This window comes from Papio anubis, chromosome 3 (assembly GCF_008728515.1).
Source record: "Papio anubis isolate 15944 chromosome 3, Panubis1.0, whole genome shotgun sequence".
Lineage (NCBI taxonomy): Eukaryota > Metazoa > Chordata > Mammalia > Primates > Cercopithecidae > Papio > Papio anubis.
In genome coordinates, this window is record NC_044978.1 from 166,448,056 (window position 1) to 166,473,986 (window position 25,931).

The 25,931-nt window shown below is 36.1% G+C and overlaps 1 protein-coding gene across 1 annotated transcript in view; it reads right to left on the reverse strand.

The window, feature by feature from the left end:
- SLIT2 (slit guidance ligand 2) overlaps window positions 1-25,931 on the reverse strand; it is a 368,482-nt gene that overhangs the window by 329,907 nt on the left and 12,644 nt on the right. The window contains 1 exon segment of the mRNA XM_017959289.2: window positions 22,778-22,849. Within this exon segment, the coding sequence (XP_017814778.2) occupies window positions 22,778-22,849 (72 nt within the window).

Below are 25,931 nucleotides of genomic sequence, written 5' to 3' on the forward strand. Positions count from 1 at the left end.
TATTCCAGCCATAGTCCATCTATTCTCCTCTTCAGCACATACGCAGGAAGACCCAATGCACACAGGACTCACTGATGCACACACATGCATGCACACACACAGAGGTGCACAGGAGCTCTGGGATGTCTCTACCCTAAGATCGTTCATCCCCTTCTTCAGGCATCTCAAAATGACATCAAAAGAAAGCTGCATATTATTTTTGGAAATTACCATGGCACTGGGCTTAGAGATTAAATCAAAGTTCTCTATAACTGTTTTGATCACATATTACTGCATCAGCAAAACTTCTGAACATATGCCTTCACCATTTATAACTTACTTCTGTTTGTATAGATTAGTATTATTGTACCAATATACGATGCATTTTTTAAAAATAGAGATATTTCAAAGTTGAGAGAAAATGTGAATAGAACTTAAATAGAAAATTCTTAACATTTTCTTCCTACATTTAGGACCATGCTATTATACATAGCATTGCTGTAAAAAAAAAAATATATATATATATATATATATATATAGAGAGAGAGAGAGAGAGAGAGAGAGAGAGAGAGAGAGAGCGCGAGAGAGAGAGAGAGAGGAGGTTTCTTAGGGGTAGACATACCATAATGGTCAGAGTGCATGCTGGATTTCAGGCCCCATTCTCCTCCTCCTCAGCCAAACACTTGTATGTAGTGTGCGATGTGTACCCCAGTGATAAGATCACTAAAAAGTAGATTAACTTGGACAATCCTTGAAGAATGTGCATACCATACTGAACGCACTGGATTACATTACAACTAATTACTGGATGCTTTTCCAGGAATGATTTAGATACCTGAGAAATATCACACAAGTGCAAGACATGCATTTACTAATTCATTCATTTGGAAAAGTACCTCTATGGTACTGGGTACCTGGTGTCTACTACGCCAGGCGTTGTGCTGGGCAGTGGGCAAACATACCAGACTAAATCCAGTCTCTGCTTTTAAGCTCAGTGGAGAGCCAGATGAAAAAAATAGTTGAGTGGTGACCACATTAACAGGACGCTGGGCCACCCCTGGATTGGGAGGGACATCCAATCCAGTCTTGACTGAGCAATGGTCAGTGAAGACAAATTTTAAGCTTAGCCCTAAAAGAAGGAAATGGCGTAAGAATTTAAGCTAGGGACACAGAAACTGTCCCTGCAGACTTTATGATTTTCTGATAAGTAGGTTATTACAAAAACCTATACGGGAAAAAAATAAGATATTAATACAACTGCTAACCTTTCTTCTGCAAATCATGAGTGTAATCAGTAAAAAAAAAACAAAACAAACAAAAAAAAACATGAAAATAGGCTAACAAAACAAAATTTTCTGGCATTTATTCAACACATATTTACCAAGCAACCACCATATGCCAGGCATTGGCAAAACAATGGTAAGTGAGAACCTACCCATTTTCAAGCTCTAGTGAAGAAAGAGTATTCACAAGTAATCACACAAATACACACATATAGTCGTCCCTTGGTATCCATGAGGCACTGGTTCCAGGACCCCGTGCTCTAGGCTATAGGGATTCCTAACTCTAAGAATGCCAAAGTCCTTTATGTGGCTTAGTATTTGAATAGAACCTAACACATCCTCTCATAGACTTTAAATCATCTCTAAACTACTTATAGTAACTAATGTAATGTACATGCTATGTAAATTGTTATGCTGTATAGTTTTTTGTTTGTATTTTTTATGGTTATTTTTCATTTCTTTTTCATTTTTTCAAATATTTTTGATCTGCTGTTGGTTGAATCCACAGATGGGGAACCCACACACACAAAGGGCTGACTGCATTTAAAAACAGTTGAGGAAAGTATCCTTACGCTGTGGGGCTGCATAAAGGGAATGTGATTTAACCTGGGGGATTAGGTAAGGTTTCCCAGAAAAATGATGTTCAAGCTGGAATATGAAGGATCTAAACAGAGTAAACCAGGGATATGGGAGAATGGCCAGGTGGAGGGAGGCAACTAGGAGATGAGCAGGTAGAGCAAGCAGTTCCACAGACTAAAGAATCTGCATGTGTAAAACCCTATGGAGGTGCAGAGGGAGGCATATCTTAGGAACTGCATACGCCTGTGCAGCTGGAGCACAAAGAGAGACAGGAGAGTGAAGAAAGCAAGATGAAGCTGTAGAGAGGCAGGGTGTACAGGTCTCAGAGGCCCACTACAAATGCGGGTTTATATCTTAACTAGAATGTCACAAACTGGGAAAGTCCTCTAACCTCTGTAGGTCACAAAAGGCTCCTCCCTCCTCCCCTCTCTCCCTTTCTTCAGAAAACACTGATTGAGCATCTGCCAGTCTATCTTGTGCGATATACTATTTTGAATACTAAGGATACAACAGAGAACAAAACAAAATCTGTCCTCAGGAAGCTCACAGTTTAAAGGAGGCAGATAAAGAGATCTCTAAAATTGCACAAATAGTATCTACACCACAGGGTTTCTGTGAGAACTCTATGAGATTGTATGAGCATATAATTTATAAAATGTTAAAAAAAAAAAAACCACCTTTGTGGGTTTTTTTCCTGGATGAAGTGATAAGGCACCCATGTGGATTCATAACGTAACAATCTGGAAATAGAAAACTGGAGTCTAGATGAGACAAAATAAAATTAAGACATCCTGACCAAGAAAATAACAATGGCAACAACAATAGTAACTACTCAAAAAGCAAGCTGGGCTTGCTGGCAGTGGGTCAGACACAGATTTTTTTTTATAGTCATCTCAAAACTGGAAATGTGGGTTTTATTATCCCTCCATGAGGAAATGAGTCACAAAGAAACCAAATTCCAAGAGGTTCCATTTTATTCACAAAAATTAAAAATGCTGTAACCGAAACTAATCCAAATTCCTGTGGTAAAAATCAGATGAAACATTAAAATTTAAGTTTTTAATTGGAGAGTACGGACGTTGTTTACCTCTCCACATCCATCAGCACCCCCTGCCCCACCTTTCTCCGTGCTATTAGAGTCCTGACTTGACTCACTTACACAGCCATGCAAAAGTCTAGCGACGTATCTCAACTAGTTTAAATCAATCAACGCACGCCCTTTCTTTGGCAACTTCACCTAAGTTGGTTCAATTTGATTGAAAAAAGAGACTTGAAGTCCATCTTGAGGGGAGATATCTCCTATGCTCTCTTTTGCCCTCCCTTCTTCCCTTCTCTCTTTCACTGATTATGAACCAGGAAGCACAAGGCACACTGATGGCTGTTTCGACACCAAGAGCAAAGCCTTTGGACACAGACAGTGAGGCTGGAGAAATGAAGAGGGAGAAAGTAAAAGCTATGGCTTGACCTACTCTGAACTTACTTTTGTAAAATGATGAATTCCTTTATTATTGAAGCCAGATTTGGAAGGGTGTCATTTATTTGCAGGCAATCCATTAACCATAGCCATTTATTTTGTATACTTCAATGTTTTATGTCTAATTGCTAAATTAAAGGGAATACCTTAAAAGTGAAGGGCTTTATCCATAGGCAGTCCCCATAAGCTGATTTACTAGAAAAATTACTAGAAAAATTATCCTGAGTATAGATAACCCAGCATTTCAGAAATTGAAGGAAAATTTCCTCATTTTTATGCACATGTGTAGAGCACATGAACTCAGAAATGTGTCGGTGTTTCTAATGAAAAACATCACAGCGAATATTTGTTGAGAATTTACTAAGTGTAAGCACTTCACTGACCTCATCGACTCATTCAGTCTTCACAACAAGCCAATGAGGTAAGGAGCATCCACCCACAGGTGAGGAACCCAGGCCTACACACCACACTGCTCAAGCCAAGATCGGCATCCGACCCTGTTTGCCCACAAAAACTTGGCTCTGTACCACAGCATGCTGACTCACGTGCCATTTTTTAAAATTCCCAGATAAATTACAATAATACATTTCCATAATAAATGTGATGGCATACAATAACAGCCATGATTGTTTACCTGGAAATTCTATCGACTTATCAATTTGCACACATAGACACACTCTGTTATTTCCAACTACATGGGCTGTTTAAAAATCAGATACCATGTTACTAAAATTTTGTTTCATTTCAGAAGCAAGTTTTCTGTTTCAATAATAGAAACTTGACTTGGAGGAAAAGAATGAAAAGTCTTTATAAAACTTAAACATCAACACACAGTTTTTTTTTAAAAAAAAGAAAATTGTTTTTAAGAAAAGACCTTATTGAATTTATTTAGCAAGTATTTATCCAGCCTCTCCTATGTGCTTGTTAGCCCTATATTAAATGCTGTGGGAAGCATAAAGATGAAAAATTTGCCACCAGTAACTTGAATTCTAGAAGGAGAGAGATAGGGATATACTCACTATGATATATGACCATTGTTACATAAAACTGTGGAGACAATAGAGAGGCGCTCCTAGGTACAACTACAGAGGGAGTAGGCTGAGATTAAACCCTCCTAACAAGCTTCACAGGGAAAGGGAAGGACACATTTGAGTTTATTATGTACAGTTTTTCCCATCAACAAACAAGGTCCAACTAAGGACCAAGACCTAAGGTGATAATGAGATAAATAAATATGAACCCTGTTAGAATATTCCTTTGAGATGTCTAAGTCAGCCTGTTAACAAAAAAGGGGATGGGAGGTGTTGTCAGGCAGTGAAGGAGCAGGAAGAAACACACCAGGAAAGAGGGATAGTCTCTGCTAGGCTCTTCACTGTGAAAGGCTTCCTAATGGGGAGCATTGTTTGCCTGAGGTGTTGATTTCATAAATGGGGTCACAGTTTCTTGGGTTCAATCATGTAGGTCAGTAGAGCAGAGAACGCAGGATCTAGTTCTTGGGCAGTCAGTGAATATACGTTTACTGTTGAAGAAGGTAGAAGAAATATCAGAGGCATGTCCATAGGCTCAAGAGTAGCTAGCTTCCTTGAGTCCCTCCTCAAGTCCATGGCACAGTGAGAAAACACCAGGAAATAAGAACAATAGCTTGAGACCACTTGAAGGCCAGCGTAGGAGTTTAGATGACAGCAACTGGGTAAGTTTACAGGAAAATAATGGTTCTATTATTTACTAGCCCTAGAAAGGTGGCCTAGTAAATGGGTTAACCACTTTAGGCTTCAGTTATTTCATCTATAAAATTGAGATGGTGATACATATTTATCAGAGTACCTTTGAGTGTAATGCATGGAAAAATGTTTTATTAAATCTAAACTGCTGTTCCTGTATACAAAATGATCTTTGACTGTGCAAGGGACATGCTCCTAGCTATATTTATTTATTTAGAGATGAAGTCTCGCTCTGTTGCCCATGCTGGAGTGCAACGGCACGATCTCAGCTCACTGCAACCTTCACCTCCCAGGTTCAAATGACTCTCCTACCTCAGCCTCCCGAGTAGCTGGGACTACAGGCACACACCACCACATCCGTCTAATTTTTTGTATTTTTAGTAGAGACAGAGTTTCACCATGTTGGTCAGGCTGGTCTCGAACTCCTGACTTTAGGTGATTCGACCACCTCAGCCTCCTAAAGTGCTGGGATTTCAGGCGTGAGCCACCACACCTGGCCTCCTAGCTGTACTTTAGGAGGACACTTCTGGCTATTAGGCAGAGGACTGTACAGACCAAGAAATACTGGAGCAGGAAGTACAGTTAGGAAGTAAGTTACCGAGAGGGAAAGGAGAAGGTGGATGAACCAACTGTGGAGGTAGAACTGACAGAAGTTGAAAGTGGAGCTAAGGGAGAGAAAAGGAGCCAAGGGTGACACTAAACTTCAAGTTTGGAAAATGATGGAACGAGGGTGGGGGAGAGAGGATAACAAGCTCCCTGTAAGCACCTACGCACAATTAATAATGCATAAAGTGAGGTGAGGATTTAAAAGAGATTACCATGAGGATTATGCATTGTATAGTGTTTTTATTTAATGGAAAGACCCTCTTGTCCCTAGAACAGTTAATATACATGGTAAAGAACACTGCGCTGTATTCAAATGCCAGCCTGCCATGTGGGCATTGCATCACCTCTTTGGGTCTCAGTTTTCTCATTCGTAATTTGGTTCTCCTTCATATTATTGAAAATTGAATGAAGCACTATTAATATACATAAGGCACTTGGAAGAGCCTCTGGATCATGTTCTCATTTTATGAGAGCTACACAACTGACTCCATCCTCAGCATCGCCACTTCCTCCAGTCAGAAAATATTTCTCTTTGTGGAATGAAGACTGTATTAGCAGTAACGCAGGTTGGGCATGGTGGCTCATGCTTGTAATCCTAGCACTTTGGGAGGCCGAGGCAGGTAGATTGCTTGAGCCCAGGAGTTTGAGACCTGCCTGGGCAACATGATGAAACACCATCACTACAAGAAATACAAAAATTACCTGGGCGTGGTGATGTGTGCCTGTAGCTCCAATTACTTGGGAGGTTTAGGCGGGAGGATCACTTGAGTCAGGAGGCAGAGGTTGCAGTGAGCTGAGATCACACCACTGCACTCCCTGGATAACAGAGCAAGACCCTGTCTCAGAAAAAAATAAAAATAAAAGAGTAAAGTGCAAAAGTGTCTATGTATTTGCTCTACAGCCTGCCTGCTGCAATACATACGAAGTATCAGTGTCAGTGTGCTTATCTCAGTTTTCTGATAAAGGAGGTGTTCTGATTTGGGGCAAGAAAAATAACAATGAGATCACTGAGTAGTCTTTACAAGCTACAGGTAAATCAAGATCATAGGCAGAGCACACTTCCTGGATGCAAGCTTTGGTCTTTCCACTAAATGGCCTATCAGGTTAAGCTCAGCAAAGCATTGTTAATCTTTGTTGCAGATGATGAACTCACCACCTTCCAATGTCATAGGCCTCATCACTGTCTCACTCCAAGGATCTTGCCCTCTTACGATACAGTTCTGTATTTCCCAGCTGAGCTGTCATGATTCACAGAGGAGTGAATGGCTGGAGTTGCTAAGATAAGATAATGGCCTTTTATGTGCAGACACTGTGAATTCTTCTCCACCCCTTGTACAGGGAAGACAATTTAAGTGGAAAGGAATAAATTGCTGGATGTAATACAGTGACCAAACACAAAAGCCTAATAAAAATGTCAGAAGTACAAGCCGTAGAATGGCAAAGAACTGTGGAGGCACACTGAATGATGTAAGCTGTCCCTTAGCAACCTATGTAAAGACACAAACTGATGAGACTAAACCATCTGCCTCAGTTGTTTCCTACTACATGAGCAATTTCAACTTTGTAGTAATTTTGTAGTAATATTGTTTTATTTGCAAATTAAGCAAAACAAAATCTCTCGCACACATAAATGAGTAAAAATATTGGGAAAGAACTGACAACTAATATAAAAGGTGTTGTAAGACAGCCCTTTCTTCAGGATTTCATAAACAGAATTGATATATCACCGTGAAGAAATTGGTACAAAAAGTCACCTATGCATACGTGCTTAGATATATTGACTGAACAAGTTTACTGATGGCTATTCTTTTTAAACTTAAACACTATCAAGAAAGAACATATGCAAAGATATTAAAAAGATAATGCTTCAAATGCTGTCTCTCGCTTATTTACCATGAAGGATGATTCCGTGGTTCCTTTGTTCTCCCTACCCTTTTCCTTCAACCTATGAATATTTGAGCACCCAGAGAGAATGTGAATACTGCCTCATGGTGAAGGGAGTTGCATATGTATGTCCAAACCCTCACAGAATGTATAACCTATGGAAGGGATTTGGTTAGTAAGTTAATAATGACAATATAAGGACTAGCAGTTTCTATAATATGTTAGACTTAACCGAAGCAGCACAGTTTTAAGTCCCTAGGCTAGAGGTTTGTGGATTCATTATGTTAAAAAGTAAGTGAAAACATCTGCATATGGGAAGGCATCCATCATTTGGTACTGCACAGCAACATAAGGAAAGGGGCCTCACTCTCCAGGCAGGGTGGTGGCACTCTCTGAACGGCAGCAAGTTGCCCACCTAGTAAACACTGGAGCTAGGATTCAAATTCTGGCAGGTTGTTGCAAAGCCCTCATTCACTCACTCAACCTGTATTTCTTGTACATCTACTGTTACTGTCTACGTTCACAATGCTTCCACATTAATTGGAAGTGACAGACAACAGCATAAGTAAAATATATACTACGATACAGACACGGTATAGAAACAAAAGGAGAAGAATAGATCGGCAAAGGGGAACAGGAGGGTTTGGGTATCCAGCTTCTTTAAGAAGAGGGAGCCTAAACTAATTAAAAATAGATCTTTAGGCACAGTAAAAGCTGAAGATTCAATGTGTGTGCAAATATTGGGTATAATTTGAAGTAAATTATTTATATTGTTTATTTAGTATCAAGCTTTGAAATAGTTTTGATTGAGTCATACTCTAATTTTATGTTTCCGTTTTCTTTTGTATCTTTTCTCTCAATATTAACTACAAATAAAAATTGGTGGCCCCAAAGCAATGTACTGGGGGGAACTAAGAGATGGGACAGTAATTTTCAGTAATGATTCACATTAAGTGTCCTGGTGAGAGGCATCCGTCAGGTGTATTTTTAAAAGTTGCCTTTGGAGATTTATAATCATTTCTTCCATTTGTTCTCATTTCTGTGTCTAAACTCTCATATCTAAGTTATTTTGTCTTCTAATACTGGGAAGATTGGTCTTGGCAAAAATACTGAACAAATTAGCTTTGCAATGACTTCAAAGTCCACCAATCATCTCCAAATTGTACATAAAAAGCTTTTGGCTCCAACACCCTCTCTATAGAGTGAGAAAGACTCCTGCAAGTTCACACCAGCTTAGATGATGCACACCTCATTGTGTTGCTAAAGAATGCTGTGCACAGCAGGTGTTCCACAAAGAACTTCTGGTGCTTCAATTGGCTGAGGCAGGGAAGAGAGAGAAAGTTAAGCTATAAAATTTTAAGTCCTTAAAATAGTAGTTGAATGGTTTTGTGTGTGTGTGTATGCGCGCACACACACAAGTGCACAGGCAACACACACACACACAAATACAGAAAGCCAATAGTGGTGCTAAGTTAAAGAAATTGTTATAAAATATTCTAAGTTCTTCTATTTTTCAAGGCTACAACAGAATGCCAAGTTCACCTTCAAAGATGGATTGAAAAGAATAGATTTATAAGCCAATGCACTATTACAAGTCGTACATGTGACAACGTTGGTACAAAATAATAATATATGTCAACCCCATATGTCCTCAATGGTCTTTAATAAAATCTCAATCAGAAGTAATAAAAAGTAACTATTCTTTGGAAAAGCTAAAGACTGGTTTTGCTCTCTGGATTAACAAGCATAAATAGGAATAGTTAAGAAAGAAGAGGGGCCTGTATAGCTAAATAACTTTGAAAAACAAATTTTAAAAGGTTAAACAGATTTATTTACTGTAGTATGCCTTTAAGATTAACACACAAGTGTACACTGTAGCCACCAGAGGTGATATGACTTTCATTATTTCCCAACACATTTGAACACAGAACACTTTTCTCTTGAATCACTGGAGAGCACACTGTAAGTATCACCTCTTTGAAATAGAATATAAAATTAGTCTAGTAATAAATAAAAGATATTACGTAGTCTTGAGAATTGGGGATAACAACTATACTTTTAAAAACCTAAAACGGAATCATATTATTTTAAAAGAACACCCAAAGTGAGTATTTGGTAACAGATATCATACTGATGATTGGGGGTATAATAATTCTTTGGAAACAACAAAACTTTTTATCAAAACATGTTTACCCACACTGGAATAGTGTTCTTCAACCCAGGTAGCTTAATTTAGAAAACAGAGAAATATCTGAACTCTAATGTTGTTGTTTTAAACCACTTTTCTCTCTTTAAATTAGAGTATGGCTTCTAAATGGGAAAGGATTAAAGAATAACATTTGTCCATCTGAATAAAATTCAATTATATTTATAGTTCATTATTACCCCTCTGCCACATTTACTTGAAGTTCTTCATCTGATTTTGATGGAGCTTCCCATTTTATGACAACAGAATGATATCTGATGAATCAGAAAAGAACAAAACATAATGTTGGTAACAACAGTGATTCCTGCATGTCATGCTTCCCAGGGAGATTGACAAGAACTAAGGAAAAATTCTTTTCCAACCTCGTTAGGTGAAAACTCTTGCTCTGAAATATGATGATGGATATACCTTGTGATTTTTTAACATAATTATTGTAGCTACGAGCATTATTCTTGTTCATACAACTTTGCTTTTTCAAACACATTATTTGCTGCAATAATTTCCCACATCATCTAAATTCCAAGGGATGGTGTGGTGAGTGGGGAGAGGAGAAAGGGTATTTCCTTTTATCAAACGTAACCATGTTGCTTTCTCATTCCCTCACGTTCCTGTGTAATAAAAGAAGAATCCAGGGTGGTCACTTGGAGTACCTGATTAACAACCTTCCTTGAAACTATTCATTAGGTGTGGAATTCATTCCCCTTCAAGAGAGGGAAAGGAAACCCACACCAACTCAGAGAGAAACTCTCCTCTTAGAAACAGACTCCAGATTCCTTTGCCTTCAGGGTATTCAGGTTCCACACATTTTGTTTTCCTCAAAAGGCCAGGAAAATTAATTGTCCGGGGTGCACAATGCATTTCCTAGGGAGAATTACAGAAAATGATGGTCCCTGCTTCAAACCTATTACAAAAAAGATTGTAACACAAATACGAACATATAAACCTTTATTAACCAAATCCATTATATTCTCTTGAATTGCCCTGTTTAATTTTTAACTTATTTCTTCATGCTACCATTAGCGATGTTTGAGAGACAGGTGATTATTAAAACTACCTCAATTGTATACCACTTACCTCATATTGAGAAATTATCAATTATCAAGGTCACCACTTAATAAGACATAAATATCAAATCTCCTTTAATTTTTATTTTTTAACCGACCAGGCGCAGTGGCTCATGCCTGTAATCCCAGCACTTTGGGAGGCCAAGGTAGGCGGATCACCTGAGGTCAGGAGTTTGAGGCCAGCCTGACCAATATGGTGAAACCCCATCTGTACCAAAAACACAAAAATTAGCTGGGTGTGGTGGCGTATGCCTGTAATCCCAGCTAGTCGGGAGGTTTAGGCGGGAGAATTGCTTGAACCAGGGTGGCAGAGGTTGCAGTGAGCCGAGATCACGCCACTGCACTCCAGCCTGGGCAACAAGAGCGAAACTCTGTCTCAAAAAAAAAAAAAAAATTCATTTTTTTAACATAAGCCTTCAAACAATTCACCTGTAATAGCAAAGCCATTCAAAATGTAAGCTAATAATAGTAGAGAGAATAATCTCAAATCACTTATCCACAACTTAATTATCTAATGCCTGGTTTATTACCATGAATAATTCCACCATTGTAATTATTCCAAGGCCTGTGAAGAGTTCCCTATACATTTTTGAAAAAAAGGAAGAACACATCTTAGATACATTTTGATCTCCTTCCTTTCCCTCAATTAGCTTCAAACATTCCCTAGAGGCCTGGAGGCCTTCTGCTAAATTCTGGTAATATGATGGTGAACACGCTGGGCAAGGTCCCTCTCTTATCCGACTTACTACACACTTATATATAAACAAAGAAACTGATCCTCAAAAAGAAAGCCAGTATCTTTGCTCAGCATCTGCAGCTAGTGATTAGCAGAGCTAGGAATGTAACTAGTAAAAGCCTTTTGACTTCTGATCCAGTGCTTTTTTCACACCTCAACATATATCACCCCAAATTCAATCTCTTGGTAGTGTCTTTCTCAGGCTTAATTTCCAGCTATTCCATCAAAAAGATATTTATTAGCCAACCTGTACTAGGCTAGATGCTTCATGTGAAACAAAGACAAATATAAGACAGGAATCTCGGCAAAGTTAATACACAGGTTATGATTGAAGAATTGTATGTGACAACACATTATATGAGCCAGGAAACAGCGATACAGTTTTAATGATAAAAGGAAGCAAAAAAATAAGCACATGCCACTTATTATACACCAAGTACCATAGTAAACTCAGTTCATTTAGGAAATCATTTACTCCACACAACACTTCCATAAGAAACATACTCTTAGATTCCTCATTTTACACCAGGAAAAACTGAGGCACTTAGCAGGTAATTGAGTGATATTCCCAAGATGACACATTCAGTGACTCAAACCCAGGTGGTCTGAATCAACCACCTGTACCACATTATAATGTACCATAGAATCAATAGCCTATACCATATCATAATGATCATGTGGAGGTAACTAAAACCATTGAGAAAGCTTTAGTAGAGGAGCTGAGGCCTACATGAGGAGGAAGGAGGAAAGAAAGAAGTCCAGAAACAATGCTGGGAATTTCCAGGCAGCAACGGGAAAATCTGCTTGCTTGAGATGCCGCAGATCGACTGGGATAGCATGACAATGTTGAAGAGGTAATGCAGAACTAGATTTTGGTGAGTCATCAAAGCCAAGTGAAAAAGATTGATACAAAAGGGAGGTTAATTTTAACTAATCACTGCCAAGTACAATACAGAAGTATATCTAGATATCTTATATCCCAACCTCAATACATGAAATGACTTAAACTGTCAAATATATTTGTTAGCGCAGATTGTATTTAGAAGTTATTCCCATTTTTCTTTTAAGAGGCAAACCTGGAGAGTTTATCTAAAATAAATACTGAAATATTCCTTTTTAGTTTCCGAGCAGAGATTTCAAAAAATGAATGTATGAAATTTTAACACTGACTTTCTCTGTGTAAAATGCACAGCATTGACTTCCTTAGTATAAAAGAAACACATTTATCTATGTTAAATGGAATTTCCTATAATTTCCTTAAATACTTATTCTTCCTCTGTATGTTTCTTGAGCACTCAGTATGCCCACCTCTCGCTTCCTCCTCTGCACACCCCCACCCCCCGCACTGGCATCACCTGATTGGCTTGGAATATCAGTTGGTATGATAAACTATACCATTTAGAATACGCTGGCTATCCATTATATTAAATAACCAGGTTTTGTTACTCCTCTCTTTCTCTCCTCTTTCACTCTTTCATACTTCTGGACAATGTTTTTGTTGTTGTTGTTGTTGTTTGGTTTTTTTTTTGTCTTGCAACTAACTCAACCAAAAGGTTGGTCCTTATGTAAAGAAGATAAAACGTAAAGCAATATTCCTATTTCTGGGTTTTTGTGACAAGAGGCTGGGTAGAAAAGTCGCTTTGGGAAGAAAAAGATCAATGCACGTTAAAAAAAAATGAGGAAAGTTTGCAGAAAGGTTGAAACTTGATAGAAGTAAGTAGAGCATATAACATCATACAAAGTGCCTACATAATGCTCAGTAGTGTTTTGTAAGTAAGGGTATAATCCTTAGTTAAAAGCAGGGCTTTTCATTGAGAGATTTTAACAATATTCCATTTTTCCATGCACTTCTTTATCATGAATAAGACAGAGAGTGGGTTTTATCCTGAGGCATTTGAATTTAAACAACAACAACAAAAAGACTAGATAAGCATTTCTGTTTCAGTATGAATATAAACACTGTATTTATAAAAAAAACTACATCATAATGACATGTTCATTTCTGGAAAAATTAAGAAAGATTTTACTTTAACAGCATGTAAATAAACTGGTATTTTTTTAAGTTTCATATATTTGAACATAAAGCTTCATATCCAGATAAAATGAGAATAAAAAAGATGTAAACTTTAAAGATAGTTTTAGAAAAGTATCCTTGAAGTGTTACTAACTATGCAGTTACTCTTGACGGTACATAATACATTTACCAAATGTTATCACTCTGCCTCAAGACCATTCCTTTTTGATTAACCGTCTCATAAAAGAGCAAGAGTAAATGGAAACATTTTATGATGTCTAATTTTCTAGTTATTTCCCATTAAGTGAATTTGAGTTTTCATATTAATGGCATTATTCTTCCCTATTATGTGTGTGTGTGTGTGTGTGTGTGTGTGTGTGTGGGCGCGCGCATAAACCTCTTTCATCATGATGTAGCTACATCAAAATTAATGATAAAAATAATAGAACAATGACATAACTTTTACCAATAGAATATGCTTGCATGTGAATACCTACATTGAGGCAAATTCTAAACATTGTAACTACAGTGGTAGTTTAACAGATGCAAAATGTTTAAGTCAGTGTTCTAAATATTTTAAACTTCTTAAGATAAACTAATTAGTGATTTCAAATGTTTTACCCTAAAAAAATGTGTAATGTAAATTCAATAATATTTATATACTGTTTACACAAGAGTAGCATCCAATCAAAACATATTTTTAATATGTTAGTCTAGAAACTTATAAGAACACCAGATTTAAAATTAAATTAATATTTTTTTAAAGGGTCAAGGTTAAACTGTTTGTCTTCCTTAAAAAGTTTATAATGTCTTTTGTGTCTTTACTTACAAAAAAAAAATCTCAATGAAACTTGGATATTAAAACCTCCCAGGAAACCAACAATAAAAGCTGCTAAGAATTTCACAAGTTTTTTTTCCCCTTAGGTGTTAATTAAATGATCATTTAACACTGAAATGTAAACACAACATTTTCATCTCCTGACAGCACAGCCTATTATAAATCCGGGGTAATAAAAGTCTTGGTGTTAATGCTCTGAACCAAGTTCCCACAACACTCTAAGATGCCTTGTCGTGTCTAAGGTTAAGCATCTAGACACAAAACAAAGCTTGCGCCTACTCGACTTCCAGTCCAATTTTCCCATCGCCCAGTGACCTAGGTAACACTTTGAGCAATAAAGAATAAATTTAATTTCTCCAGCATTTTGTGAGGATTAGGAACAATTGTTGGCTTGCAATGACTTTTTATCCTTGGATTCTTTTTCCTCCAGAGCATTCCTCGGGTCCTAAAAGAGAATTCTGATGGTTTAAGACATAGAACAAACAGAACTTTAAATTAGGCTTTTTTCAATCAATTGGAACTGTCGGAGGGGAAGCAATCAACCTTTCTCTGTGCTGTTCTCAGCTATTCACATACTTCGAGCTTTAATCTTTCTCTAGTAGAAGAAACCTATCATGATGGGGCAAAGCTATTTTTTCCCATTCTGTTTCCAGACTTACTTATTTCTCTCTCTTTTATTTTTTTAAAAAAACACTTAAATCAAGTTGCCATACTTTGCTGTAAACTTTCATTTGGGGGATGTTTCAAGAGACACAGATGTTCTCTTGGTAACATTTCACACCTCTATTCTGTACCCTAGGCCATGGGTGTTGTCAAGGACCAGTCTTTTTACTCTTCATTGCTTCATTCTCTAAGATTTAGTTCCTTTTAAAATTTCCATCCAAAGGTTTCTTATATCAAAATTTATAAAATATTTTAAGGTTAACCCTCCATAAAAAATTCAGTGATTATAATTAACTTGGTTATAGGTAACGTGTAGTAAGTGGATATACACCATATGTATCTATGCTACTTTGAGAAGTACTGGAATTGTGGAAAAAAACAAAACAAAACAAAATGACTTCTGGTTCAAACTTGTCTCATAATGTAACATTATTTAGATTTAAAGTGCTAAAAGATTTGCAATTTTTACTGGATTTTGACATGATTAGTAGTCTAAAAATGCACTTAAAATCACCTATGCAATTTATATAAAGATGACAATGTTCCATAGACCAAATCACATGTACATATTACAAGGCTAACAGATTAATCTTGTATTTTTTAAAAAATAAAATTTTTATTAGTAGTGAAAATGTTCCTTAGCAACATACGTAAATCTTCTAAACAACTTTCAGCATACTTTACCTGTAGTTGAAGGAGTTTACTCAGCATTTTCTAACATTTGTATTTTTCCTTCATTTGTCATTCAGAAAAACACATCATTAAAACAGCAATCTAAATATATGCGCTAACATAAATAGTTCCTGAGTCACTGTCTTTTTGTTTCTATCTGTAATTTATTTTATAGATGAATTTTAAAACTATATGAATCATCAACTGGGAGAGCATGAAGAGATCTCATTAAGAATATCCTGGCCCTAATGTACCTTCTGCAGCCAAGTAAAGAGAAACAACACAGTACAAATGCACATTTTATGTCAATTTGCTGCAGTAGGAAAATTAATGTGACTACACATATTTATGTGTTACTACAGTAAGGATAAATGCAAGAGGGCTGTGCAATAGTATCAGGAACTTTGCTGACTGAGGGCAAGTTGCAAGGACATCTGAGTGACTATTATTTCCATCTTGCTTGCAGTGAAAGGATGACAATAATATAAATATAATTTCTATCATCTTGAAAATTTACAATGTTCTTTTGAATAGGAATTTAAATTTTACTGTGCTATCCCCAGAAGGTAAATAGTATGATCCTTCCCATTTTACAGATAAAAAAACTCGACAATATGGTTGTCCACTGACTTCCAAAGTTAACAGAACCGCAAATATCTCAGTAGGCATTTAAACACTATCATTTTACACAACCTCCCTTAAGATAGAAAGTAATTGATTTCAGTGTCTTAAAACATAACGTAAATACACTAAAATTAACTAAATATAACTAAAACCCTATCAACCCTTATTCCTAGAAATAATGTTTATGTAAATTTCAATCCCCAAAATTGTAACGTTGAGATTGTAGTGGCAATTTCATTATTTACAAACTTTAAAATATTACCTGATGATGTGTATACAATATATTTTTTACATGAACATGATATACTTAAATTCACGTATTTGATCACTCTCAATGAACTCTCTAGGCATTAATTTACATAGTATAGGTCAGATGTTAGCAACAGCTGAGGCCCACAAATACCACATATTCTATGGAGCCACATATTTTGTTAGTTTCCCTCCTGAGCATGGATCACAGTATTCTACAAATTCAAGTTGGCAGACCATGAGTACTTGTTGGTGGGGTTAGAAACATTTGCATTTGTGAAAGCAGCCGTTTAAATAAGTACAGCTGAGTGGGGGGTGGGGAAACCTTCTTGCGTTTGATTTTCTTATGCTATGAGCTATGCTGTGGATTTCACACTCAGAAGGCCCACTCTGTGTGCTGGCAACAGCAGAAACTGGACAATTGTTGGCTTTCTTTAGCAACAAGTCTATCAGTAATCCCTTTGAAGTAAAAACCATAAACACTAGATCTGGCAAAATCTCAAATATAATCTTAATCTTCATTGGATTTAGAACATTTAAATCACAGGATTACACGTTGATTTAAAAAAAAAAAGTAACAGTAGGTCCTGCTCAGGGCTTTGCACTTTTATTTCTTTCATGACAAGTGATAATGGCTATTTTGAGCTGTGTTCAGATATCCATATATCAAGTCTGTTGTCTACCTATTCGAAAATAAAGTTTTGTTTATACAGTGGTAATCTTTTTAAATGCAATACTCCTTGTATGTCTCTATTTTTTAAGTGGCAAAAACAGAGTCCCTTGGGCCCAGTAAGTAATTAATAAGTTACCTAAATAATGAAGGACTTGGTGTTTTAATCACTGACAGTGAACAGTTTCCCAAGTTTTCTCTCTCTCGATACCGAGTCAATCTGTTCCCCTTAGCAAAGTATCAGTATATAATTCAGATAGTGTTTCCTTACACCAAATTAGAACACAGACGCCACCTTCGACAGAACTTTCACCCTTAGCACACGAAGCTGTCTGGCAGTCTCAGCAACAGAAACCAGCGGTAGCTATCATGGCAGCACGCTAGATGAGTAATGATGTCGGTCTGGCTGAACAACAGTAACCGTAGCAACTGCAACCTGCAATTCCTGCACAACCACTGTCGGATTTATTGTGGCAGGGGCCAAACAGGCCAAGAGTAAAATGAAGCAGGAAACTATGGCACCTGACACCTCTAGTAGTCCACACTTTAATCAGAGCTGGCAGAAATTAATTCAAGAGAAATTTGTACACGGGCTCCTCTGTTGTATCCTGCTTTTACGGTTGACTCCAAGAAACCTATGAGACTAAACCGACATCCAAGAGCTAGGGAGTTAGTTTTATACGACATTTTATTAAATTAAGGTATATTTTGCTTAGGTGAAAAATGGATCATTTTGACTGTGTTGTATCTACTGAAACACTTCAATGTTTGAGGAACCTAGGGGGATCAAACATTTAATTGACCAAGTTATCCTTTAAATTTAATTTGGTTCTCCATTATTTATAACGCCGTCCCAGAGTTACTATTTGCTCATTCAAGTTACAAATCCTGAACCCAACAGAGATTTAATTCAATACATCAAACACTTAATGAGAGCTTCTAAAGGTCAAGCCTTATACTAGACCCTGAGGTTTTAGAAAAAAAGAAGTTTTCATAATACGCATCTAAGTAGCATTTATATGCATAATCATAAAAATAATTCTAAGATAATAATTGATAAGTATAGTAATGGCTATATCTGCGTAGTGAGATAATAGATAATTTTTACTTCCTATTTTCTATTTTTTCTGATTTTCCTAAATCTTTTTAACAATGAACTTGTGTTGCTCTTATAACTATTAAAGAAACAAAAACTAAGGCTCCTCCTATGGCAGTGATGGAAAGGAAAATAAAGGCAGTTTAATTATATATATTTTTATGCTGAACAAATTAATTTATTACCTTAATAAAAAATTAAGTTTTCCTCTTAAGAAAGAAAGTCCCAATTATTATAGTTATCAAAAGCAATTTTGAGATTCTGAGATCCTATCTGACAGATAAAGAATTATGACCCGGCCAATGAAATCAAGCAGTCAAAATCTATTTGTCTCAGGTAAGTATTCACTAGGCCATAAAGAGAGTTCTCGGCCTTAAAAATACCATTCCTAATGTTAGATAATTTAGTCACTCCAAAACTCACTGGGGAATAATGAATGGCACTTGAGAACCAGAAGTAAAAAGTTTTTATTCAAAGAAGTAGAGAAAATGAGTCCTTGGGACAGATGCAGTTCTTTTTGTTTGTTTGTTTAGCTTTGGTTTGGTTTGGCAGATAAAAGTGAAAAATGAGTTTCTAAAAAGTGCTTTGGATACTTAAGCTTATGTTAGAAGTCTCAGTAAATATAATATACTCAAAGAAATAAACCGAAAACCACAAAACAAATATTTATAACCAAATGTCTAACCGCAGTACTACCAATGAAATTCCTCTTTAATGAGTCCAGATTAGTAGTCGCAAACTCAACAGAAAGTGTGAATCACTTACTCCTAAGCCTCTTTTAAGATTACACTTTTCAGGAAGATTTGTATTAGTACTCATAAATTTCAATCAATCATAATCAACTGTTTCAAAATTCCCTGCAATCCCTTCTTCAGTTAACCAGCTCCAGATTTCTTTAAAAATAATTTCCTCTTCTCTTAGGTTCATAATAAAAATGCAACCTTGATTTTGGAGGAGGAGCAAAGGGGAAGATAGAGTCTATAAGTTAAGAAAACTTCATGCAGGCTTTTTTTTTTTTAACCTCCAACCTATCGTCCCTTATTTTAGTTTCCCTTTACTTACACTTTCCATCTGTCAACAAGTGCTTGTAATTTTATTACACTGTCCTGTAGTTTATGCAGAGTTGGTATTATTTTACAGAGTTCTGTTAATGGACTGGATAAATGGTAATGCTATTTAAACTAGTCTCCTACTCCAACAAACACAGCTGCAACTGTACTACTATTTCTGAGCAAACATCTTGACCTGAACATGTAGTGCTCTCTCAACCCGTCCAAAGAGAAATTGGAGCAGACAGCAAAGGAAAAGCATATTTGGCCGCTAGCAGCAACCAAGCGTGTCGAATCATAATTCATATACAGTATACCCTCCTTTTCTTTTATATTGCATTCAGAGTCTGTGAAAAGCATGTGTGCTTCTTCCCCTGGTATCTTATTTTCAGCCACTAGTCAAATAGTGATTATTTATTCCAAAGCTCAAAGAAAAGCAACACAAGGTCCAGTATATCCAACAAGCTTTCATCTAAGCCAACAATGTGAAAAACCAAACTTCAGTGTATAAACTATATATTAAACCAGTAGACTTTTAAATTAGTGATAAACCTGGGAAAACATAGTGTTAAGTACGAATAAAGTATACAATAACTAAGCAAATAAAGAAATTGAAATATTAATTCGTATCTCGGAACAACCTATACAGAGGAAGTAAATCCTAAATTTGTTTTTTTATGAGTTCTGCATATAGTATGCCTCTACTGCATTAGACAGTAGGGGCAAATATGGCTTGCTTTATATATATAAATTATATAAATGTATATGATATATAAATATGAATTATATATAATATATTATATAAATTATATATTATATTACATATATATTATGTTTAATTATATATATTATACAAATGTCAAAATATATATTCTATAAACATATTTATATCATATATACTTATATATTTTTATATATATTTATAAAACAATCATACATATATCAACTATCAAATACTTTCCTTGTCCTATCATTTTTCCCCATTATTTGTCAAAAATTCCATATCCTTTGTTCTGTTACTTGTCCTTCTTGTGAAAAAACTATGTTTTTAAATGAGCATTATAAAGGATGTTGTGCATATAGGTTTGTGCACATTTTCCCATCTGCTGGAATATTTGTTTCAGGTGAGCTACTAGGCATCTGTATTATATGAAGAAAATGTGAACTTGTACCCTTGCTTTTCATAATTACACTAGCCAGTAGTCAGCTTCACAAGTGTGTGTTCCTTTGTTTATTAAAGACTTCCAATGGCAGTTGTTTAATTTAATTAATAATCACCATCATGAACTGGTCACGTGCAGCTTATAACTTATCCTTTCGAGAGAAAAAGCACTCTTAACAATTCACCTAAGTCTAATTCAGATGAGGCAACAGTTCCTTAACTCAAATTAAGATTCCTGACTTGAGGTTGCAAATAAAAATTCCACCTCTAGTTTTCTATGTACACCTAGTGCCTAAATCTGATGTCAAATCTCACGTAAAGAGATTCACTTCGTCAATATTGAATGCTAGGCCATCAAGTTACATAACTTCTGAAACATAAAAATATTCACATCTTGTAACCAGTTCCACCTAACAAACGTTGCTTTAGCTGTTATTACTCCCCAGGACAAATCCTTTGAGCCAGAAAGACACATTAAAAAATCTGAACACATTTTCTAGCTGCCTGTGTCCCCATTTTCCAACAGGCATTTAATTAATTAGGAAATGCTGTCATAGGTTTATGGATTCTGTTTCTTTAATTCACTTAAAGATTTCAAGTCTTTTTTCATATAGCTGCTGCATAAAGTTATAAAATCATAACAAAAGATAAAAAAAAATCTCTTGGTCTCCTATGTAATATTGTCAAAGAGGGCAAAATGTCAAGCAGAATATAATTTGCTGATGAAGGATTCTGCAATGGATTAAACCACCTTAAACTGGGGAAATTAATCCAAGTCGATTCCTTAAAAAAATCTCCTCAGTCAACAATAACTAAAGCTGAAAGTGAAATACTATCAAAACCAATTCTATGACCCTTTTTAGAAACTAAGCACAAATATTTAGATATAATTATCTACTGATATGCATACATATAATCTTTATGGCAAACCTACATCCTATTTCCTTAGTAAAAATATTTCTTAGATAATTTTTGTTAAAAATGCAGTTCCAAAGTTTCTTTATTTGATTTTTTAAATTTACTTAAATTGGGCCAATTGAGCAGCAGGGAACACAAAAAAAGGAGAGAAAAATGTCAGGTGATTTTAACTAACCTTAGAGGAACAAAGTCAGGAAAGACTTTGGAGAGAAGATCTGGTCTGTCAGCTGGGGAATACCTCCCTATAGTAAGTTAAGGTTGTTAAGGTTTCAGGAGGACATTAACAAAGATCCTGGCTATTCTTGGGGGTGAAGGGTGTGAGAGGACAGTCCTCCTACTTCTGGAATTGATAACTATATTGAACTAGTAGGCTACAAAGACAAATTCAGAAAAAGGAAATATGCTCACTTTCTCTACAAATAGTACCATATGGGACTCCCACCATCCAGGTGGGGGCTAATGGAGCAATTTACTCTATACATCCCAGCAGTTTTTTCACAACATGCATGTACCTCAATAATCATTGCTATTTATTTTTCCAGAACTTTGTAGCTTATCTCCTATCTGCACAAAGTCATTCATATGGCTGAAAAATCTCATTTTTAAATGCTTTCAAAAATGTGTTTTCACTATTACACATTAGGTCAGTGCAAAAGCATTCCAGGGAGGAAAAAGTGATTCCCCCTAATACTCACATTATGCTCCTTTAAGGAATTACTTCCTTTAATAGTCTATGACGTATTTAATATGAAAACCTTGCCATACAGTCATTCATATTGCAGAGGCTGAAATTCTGGCTTTAAAGGAAACATTTAAGAGGAAATTTACAGCCCTCTTTAAATACCTTATAATAATATTTTCGGACTAATAAACACTACTACTTGAGCCCAGAAACAATACCAAAAAAGCTAACATTAAAAATCTCAACTTTACAAGAACACACTGCCAGCTTCCTCTTAAGAGGAAGCACAGTAGCAATTTTCTCCCTTCAGAACTTAATCAAACATTTCCATTAAAAAGTAGGTAAATCTTGCCATCATCACATTACCAAAAATAACAATAATAATCCAATTACCGTATCACATACATCAACCGCTAAATCCTAACCAAATAAAACAACCACTAGAAAACAAATCATAAATTTCCTAAAGAAAAAAAAAACACAAACTTTTAATCCATTAATCTATTGATGCATAGATTCCAGGAAAGCACACAGAAACAGATCCAAAATATATTTAATAAAACACAAGGTACTACCCAAAGCAACAATAACTACTTGTGTCTACTTACAGCCTGTATAGCTTCGCAGTCCCAAGAAACAGCAACTCAGGAAACAGCTGAAGGTGATTTCTGTTTAAACGCCTTTAGAGGAAACAAAAACAAAGCTTATGTTACACAGAAAATACCCAACAATGAGACTGTGATTTGGTAGTGTCATGCCTCATCCTGTATTTCAGAAAAGAATGAAATGACATTCAAGAGAATTCAAGCATTGCAAATCAAAAGTTGGTTACACCTTTTGTTACATGACTCTTTAAAGCAGTTTTCCATTGTGCTTAGTATGATGATGATTACTGGGGTCTAAAACTCCAAACTCAAATCCTGTGCAACATCAGTCAACCAGAATATACACAACAATAAAGGATTTTTGTGACTCAGTCTTAGGCGCCTAAGGTAGGTGACTTCAATATCCAACAGAAATACCACAATAAATTGTGTCTAAAATAATCCATACACAGTCCCAATTGGCCTAAAATCTCAGCCAAGGAATTGTGGGGAGATGGAAATTTTAATTTTGTTAGCTTTTCATTTAGTTGCGAGAAAAAAAAAAAAAAAAAGGTGTGAGAAATTGTTGGCATGATTTGTCCCATAGGCAAAATCAGGAGAATAACCAACCCAGAGTTCAAACCTCAACCCACAGCTTCCAATCCTTAACTGAATGTAAGGCTCAGCAGTATAACTAATAGTGGCGTCAAATCTGTTTAAGTAATGTTTTAAAATGTCTAAGTAAATTGGAATGTTGTAAATGTTTTAAAGAAGAGTGTGATTCCAACTCTAACTCAATTTAAGCCCTGATGCTTGGTATGCACACCTGTTAAAGAAAGAGTGGGCAAATACTATCTCTGATGTAGTCATATCCCAATCCCATCTGTTTTAAGTGTACAATTTAACATTTAATTTAAAATAACTGTCTATTTCTCTGCTTTTCCCAAATCTAAATAAAACGATAAAGAGCTGATGTAACATTTTGCACTCAAATGACTTACAAGCTGCCTAGCTCGAGAGGGATAGAGGCATATTATATAGTATAGCTTCTGGATATAGTTCTGAAAGTAATGCCGCACTGAGGAAAGCAGAGGCATTTCTTAAGTATTAAAGATAAGTATCAAAAGGGACAGGAAAAGAGGGCATATCAATCTTGACATATTGAAAGGGTCATCGGGCAGATGCAGAATTATACTTATTTAGTCTCCAGAGGGCAGAAATGGACCCCTGGATTGTAATTCCTAAGAAATTCGATTATGCAGAAGACCTTTCTCAGAACTAGCTATTAAGAAATGGAAACTCTCAACTCCTTATCTCAAAATGTATTCAAGCAGAGGCTATGAGGTTTTTGGTTTTTTTCTTTTTTTGGAAAATGATATAATTTTTAAAAATCCTGTTTGTAAGTGAGAAGCTAGACCAGGTAACCTTCAGAATTTCTTTCCATTCTAAAAAATGCCATGAAGCAATGATGGCACCATAACTTTATGTGAACTCAGAAGGAAGTTGGTCATCTACAGAAACATTCTCAGGCCCTAATAAAATGCATACTAATAAAAAGTATGCCAAGACAAGTAGGGGCAAATAGTAAAATTAGTGGTAAAAGAGTGAATTTACTTCCCACTTACACTATTTTTTTGAATGAAGCACATAACAAGGTAAAATTTAAAGTCAAATCAAAAGCTTTTATTTATTTGTTCTCTGTTAGGTATGATTTTGAAGAAAGTGTACTTCCAAAGTCTAGCATTATACAATTTCAATGAAATGCAGATTGTTACTTTGTTATATTTCCCTCTAAAAACAGATTACAAATATTTGCAACAGTGGTAATGAGATTTTTTTCTGGGAATGCAACCACTCTTGGAAGGACCTCCATTGTCCAAAGAGCCAATTCCAATTTCTAAAATAGCAGAAATGTGCTCTCATGATGTGATCCAAACCACCAGATTTACCAGCCTCATTTGTTATACTCTAGCCAGGGCAAGCACTCTCGGCAAACCCCTGGGTCCTGCAGAGGCAGTTCTCTTTAGGAAGTGCTTCTCCTTTTCTCCAAATGGTGCTTTCTTACATCCTCTGTGAACCTTCCCCTGATTCTCCCACAAAAAGTTAGTGCTTCTCTTGGCTGTGTCCCCACAGCATTTGATAAGTAAGGGTCCCTTACACTGTGTAATATTTATTCATGTACTGGTCCCTTTCCCACTAGACTGTGAGCTCTTCAAGCATAAAGACTAAATCTTTGTATTCCCTCCCTTCTTCCCTGGCACTTAGTAAGTTTTGAACCATATGAAAAGCCAAAGAGAGCAGCCTGCTCTCAGTCAACATTTCCTAATCTCTGGCCCTTAGTAGGTTCTTAGGAAATGCTGAATGAGAACAGCGTTGTCTAGTATTTTGATATATTTCAGCAAGGCCCTAGCATTTACATTTTTTATTAAGCCAACATTCCTCTGGCATTCTCCCTGAGGCACCTGCCTTGAGTTTGATGCCACTCTCTGGCTGTCAAACCTGCTTTCACATGTCCCAGACAGTAGTTTCCTCCTTTCCATTCCATCAACATCCTTGGTGATGTGATTCTCAACATCACCTAGAAGTTGAAAAGGATTCAGTGTGTTTAAACAAATTCAGATATATAAGTGAACAACAGCTGCTACCAGCTTTCTTGTTAACGGGTCTACATCAGTATAGTTTCATATATTGTGAGAAAGCAGATTTTTCAGGTTGGATACAAGAAGTGTTATTTTTTTCTTAATTATTATCCTTTTCTTATTCCTAGTGGTTCCTAATTCACTGTGTAAGTAATAGCTAACACATATTCTAATTCACTGTGTAAGTAATAAGCTTACTAGGTGATGGTCACTATTCTGAGAGGTTTATACAAGTTATCTCATTCACTCTTCACCACATCCCCGTGAGTAAGTACAATTCTCACTGCTGTTCTGGAGAGAAGAGCAGAGTTCAAAGATATAAAGCTAGGGGCTGAATGAAGGTGGTGTGACACTAAAACATGCCCTCTGAATCACTCTTCTGGAAAAAATACAGTCTAAACATTCCTAAACAATAATTCAGAATAATATAATGCTGAAGCTTTCCTTTTCACCTATATTCCCTGAGGCAAAACATAGATTTATTTGATCCATTTCTTAAGTATCTATGAACGAAGCAATTGTAAATAAAACAAAGTTTT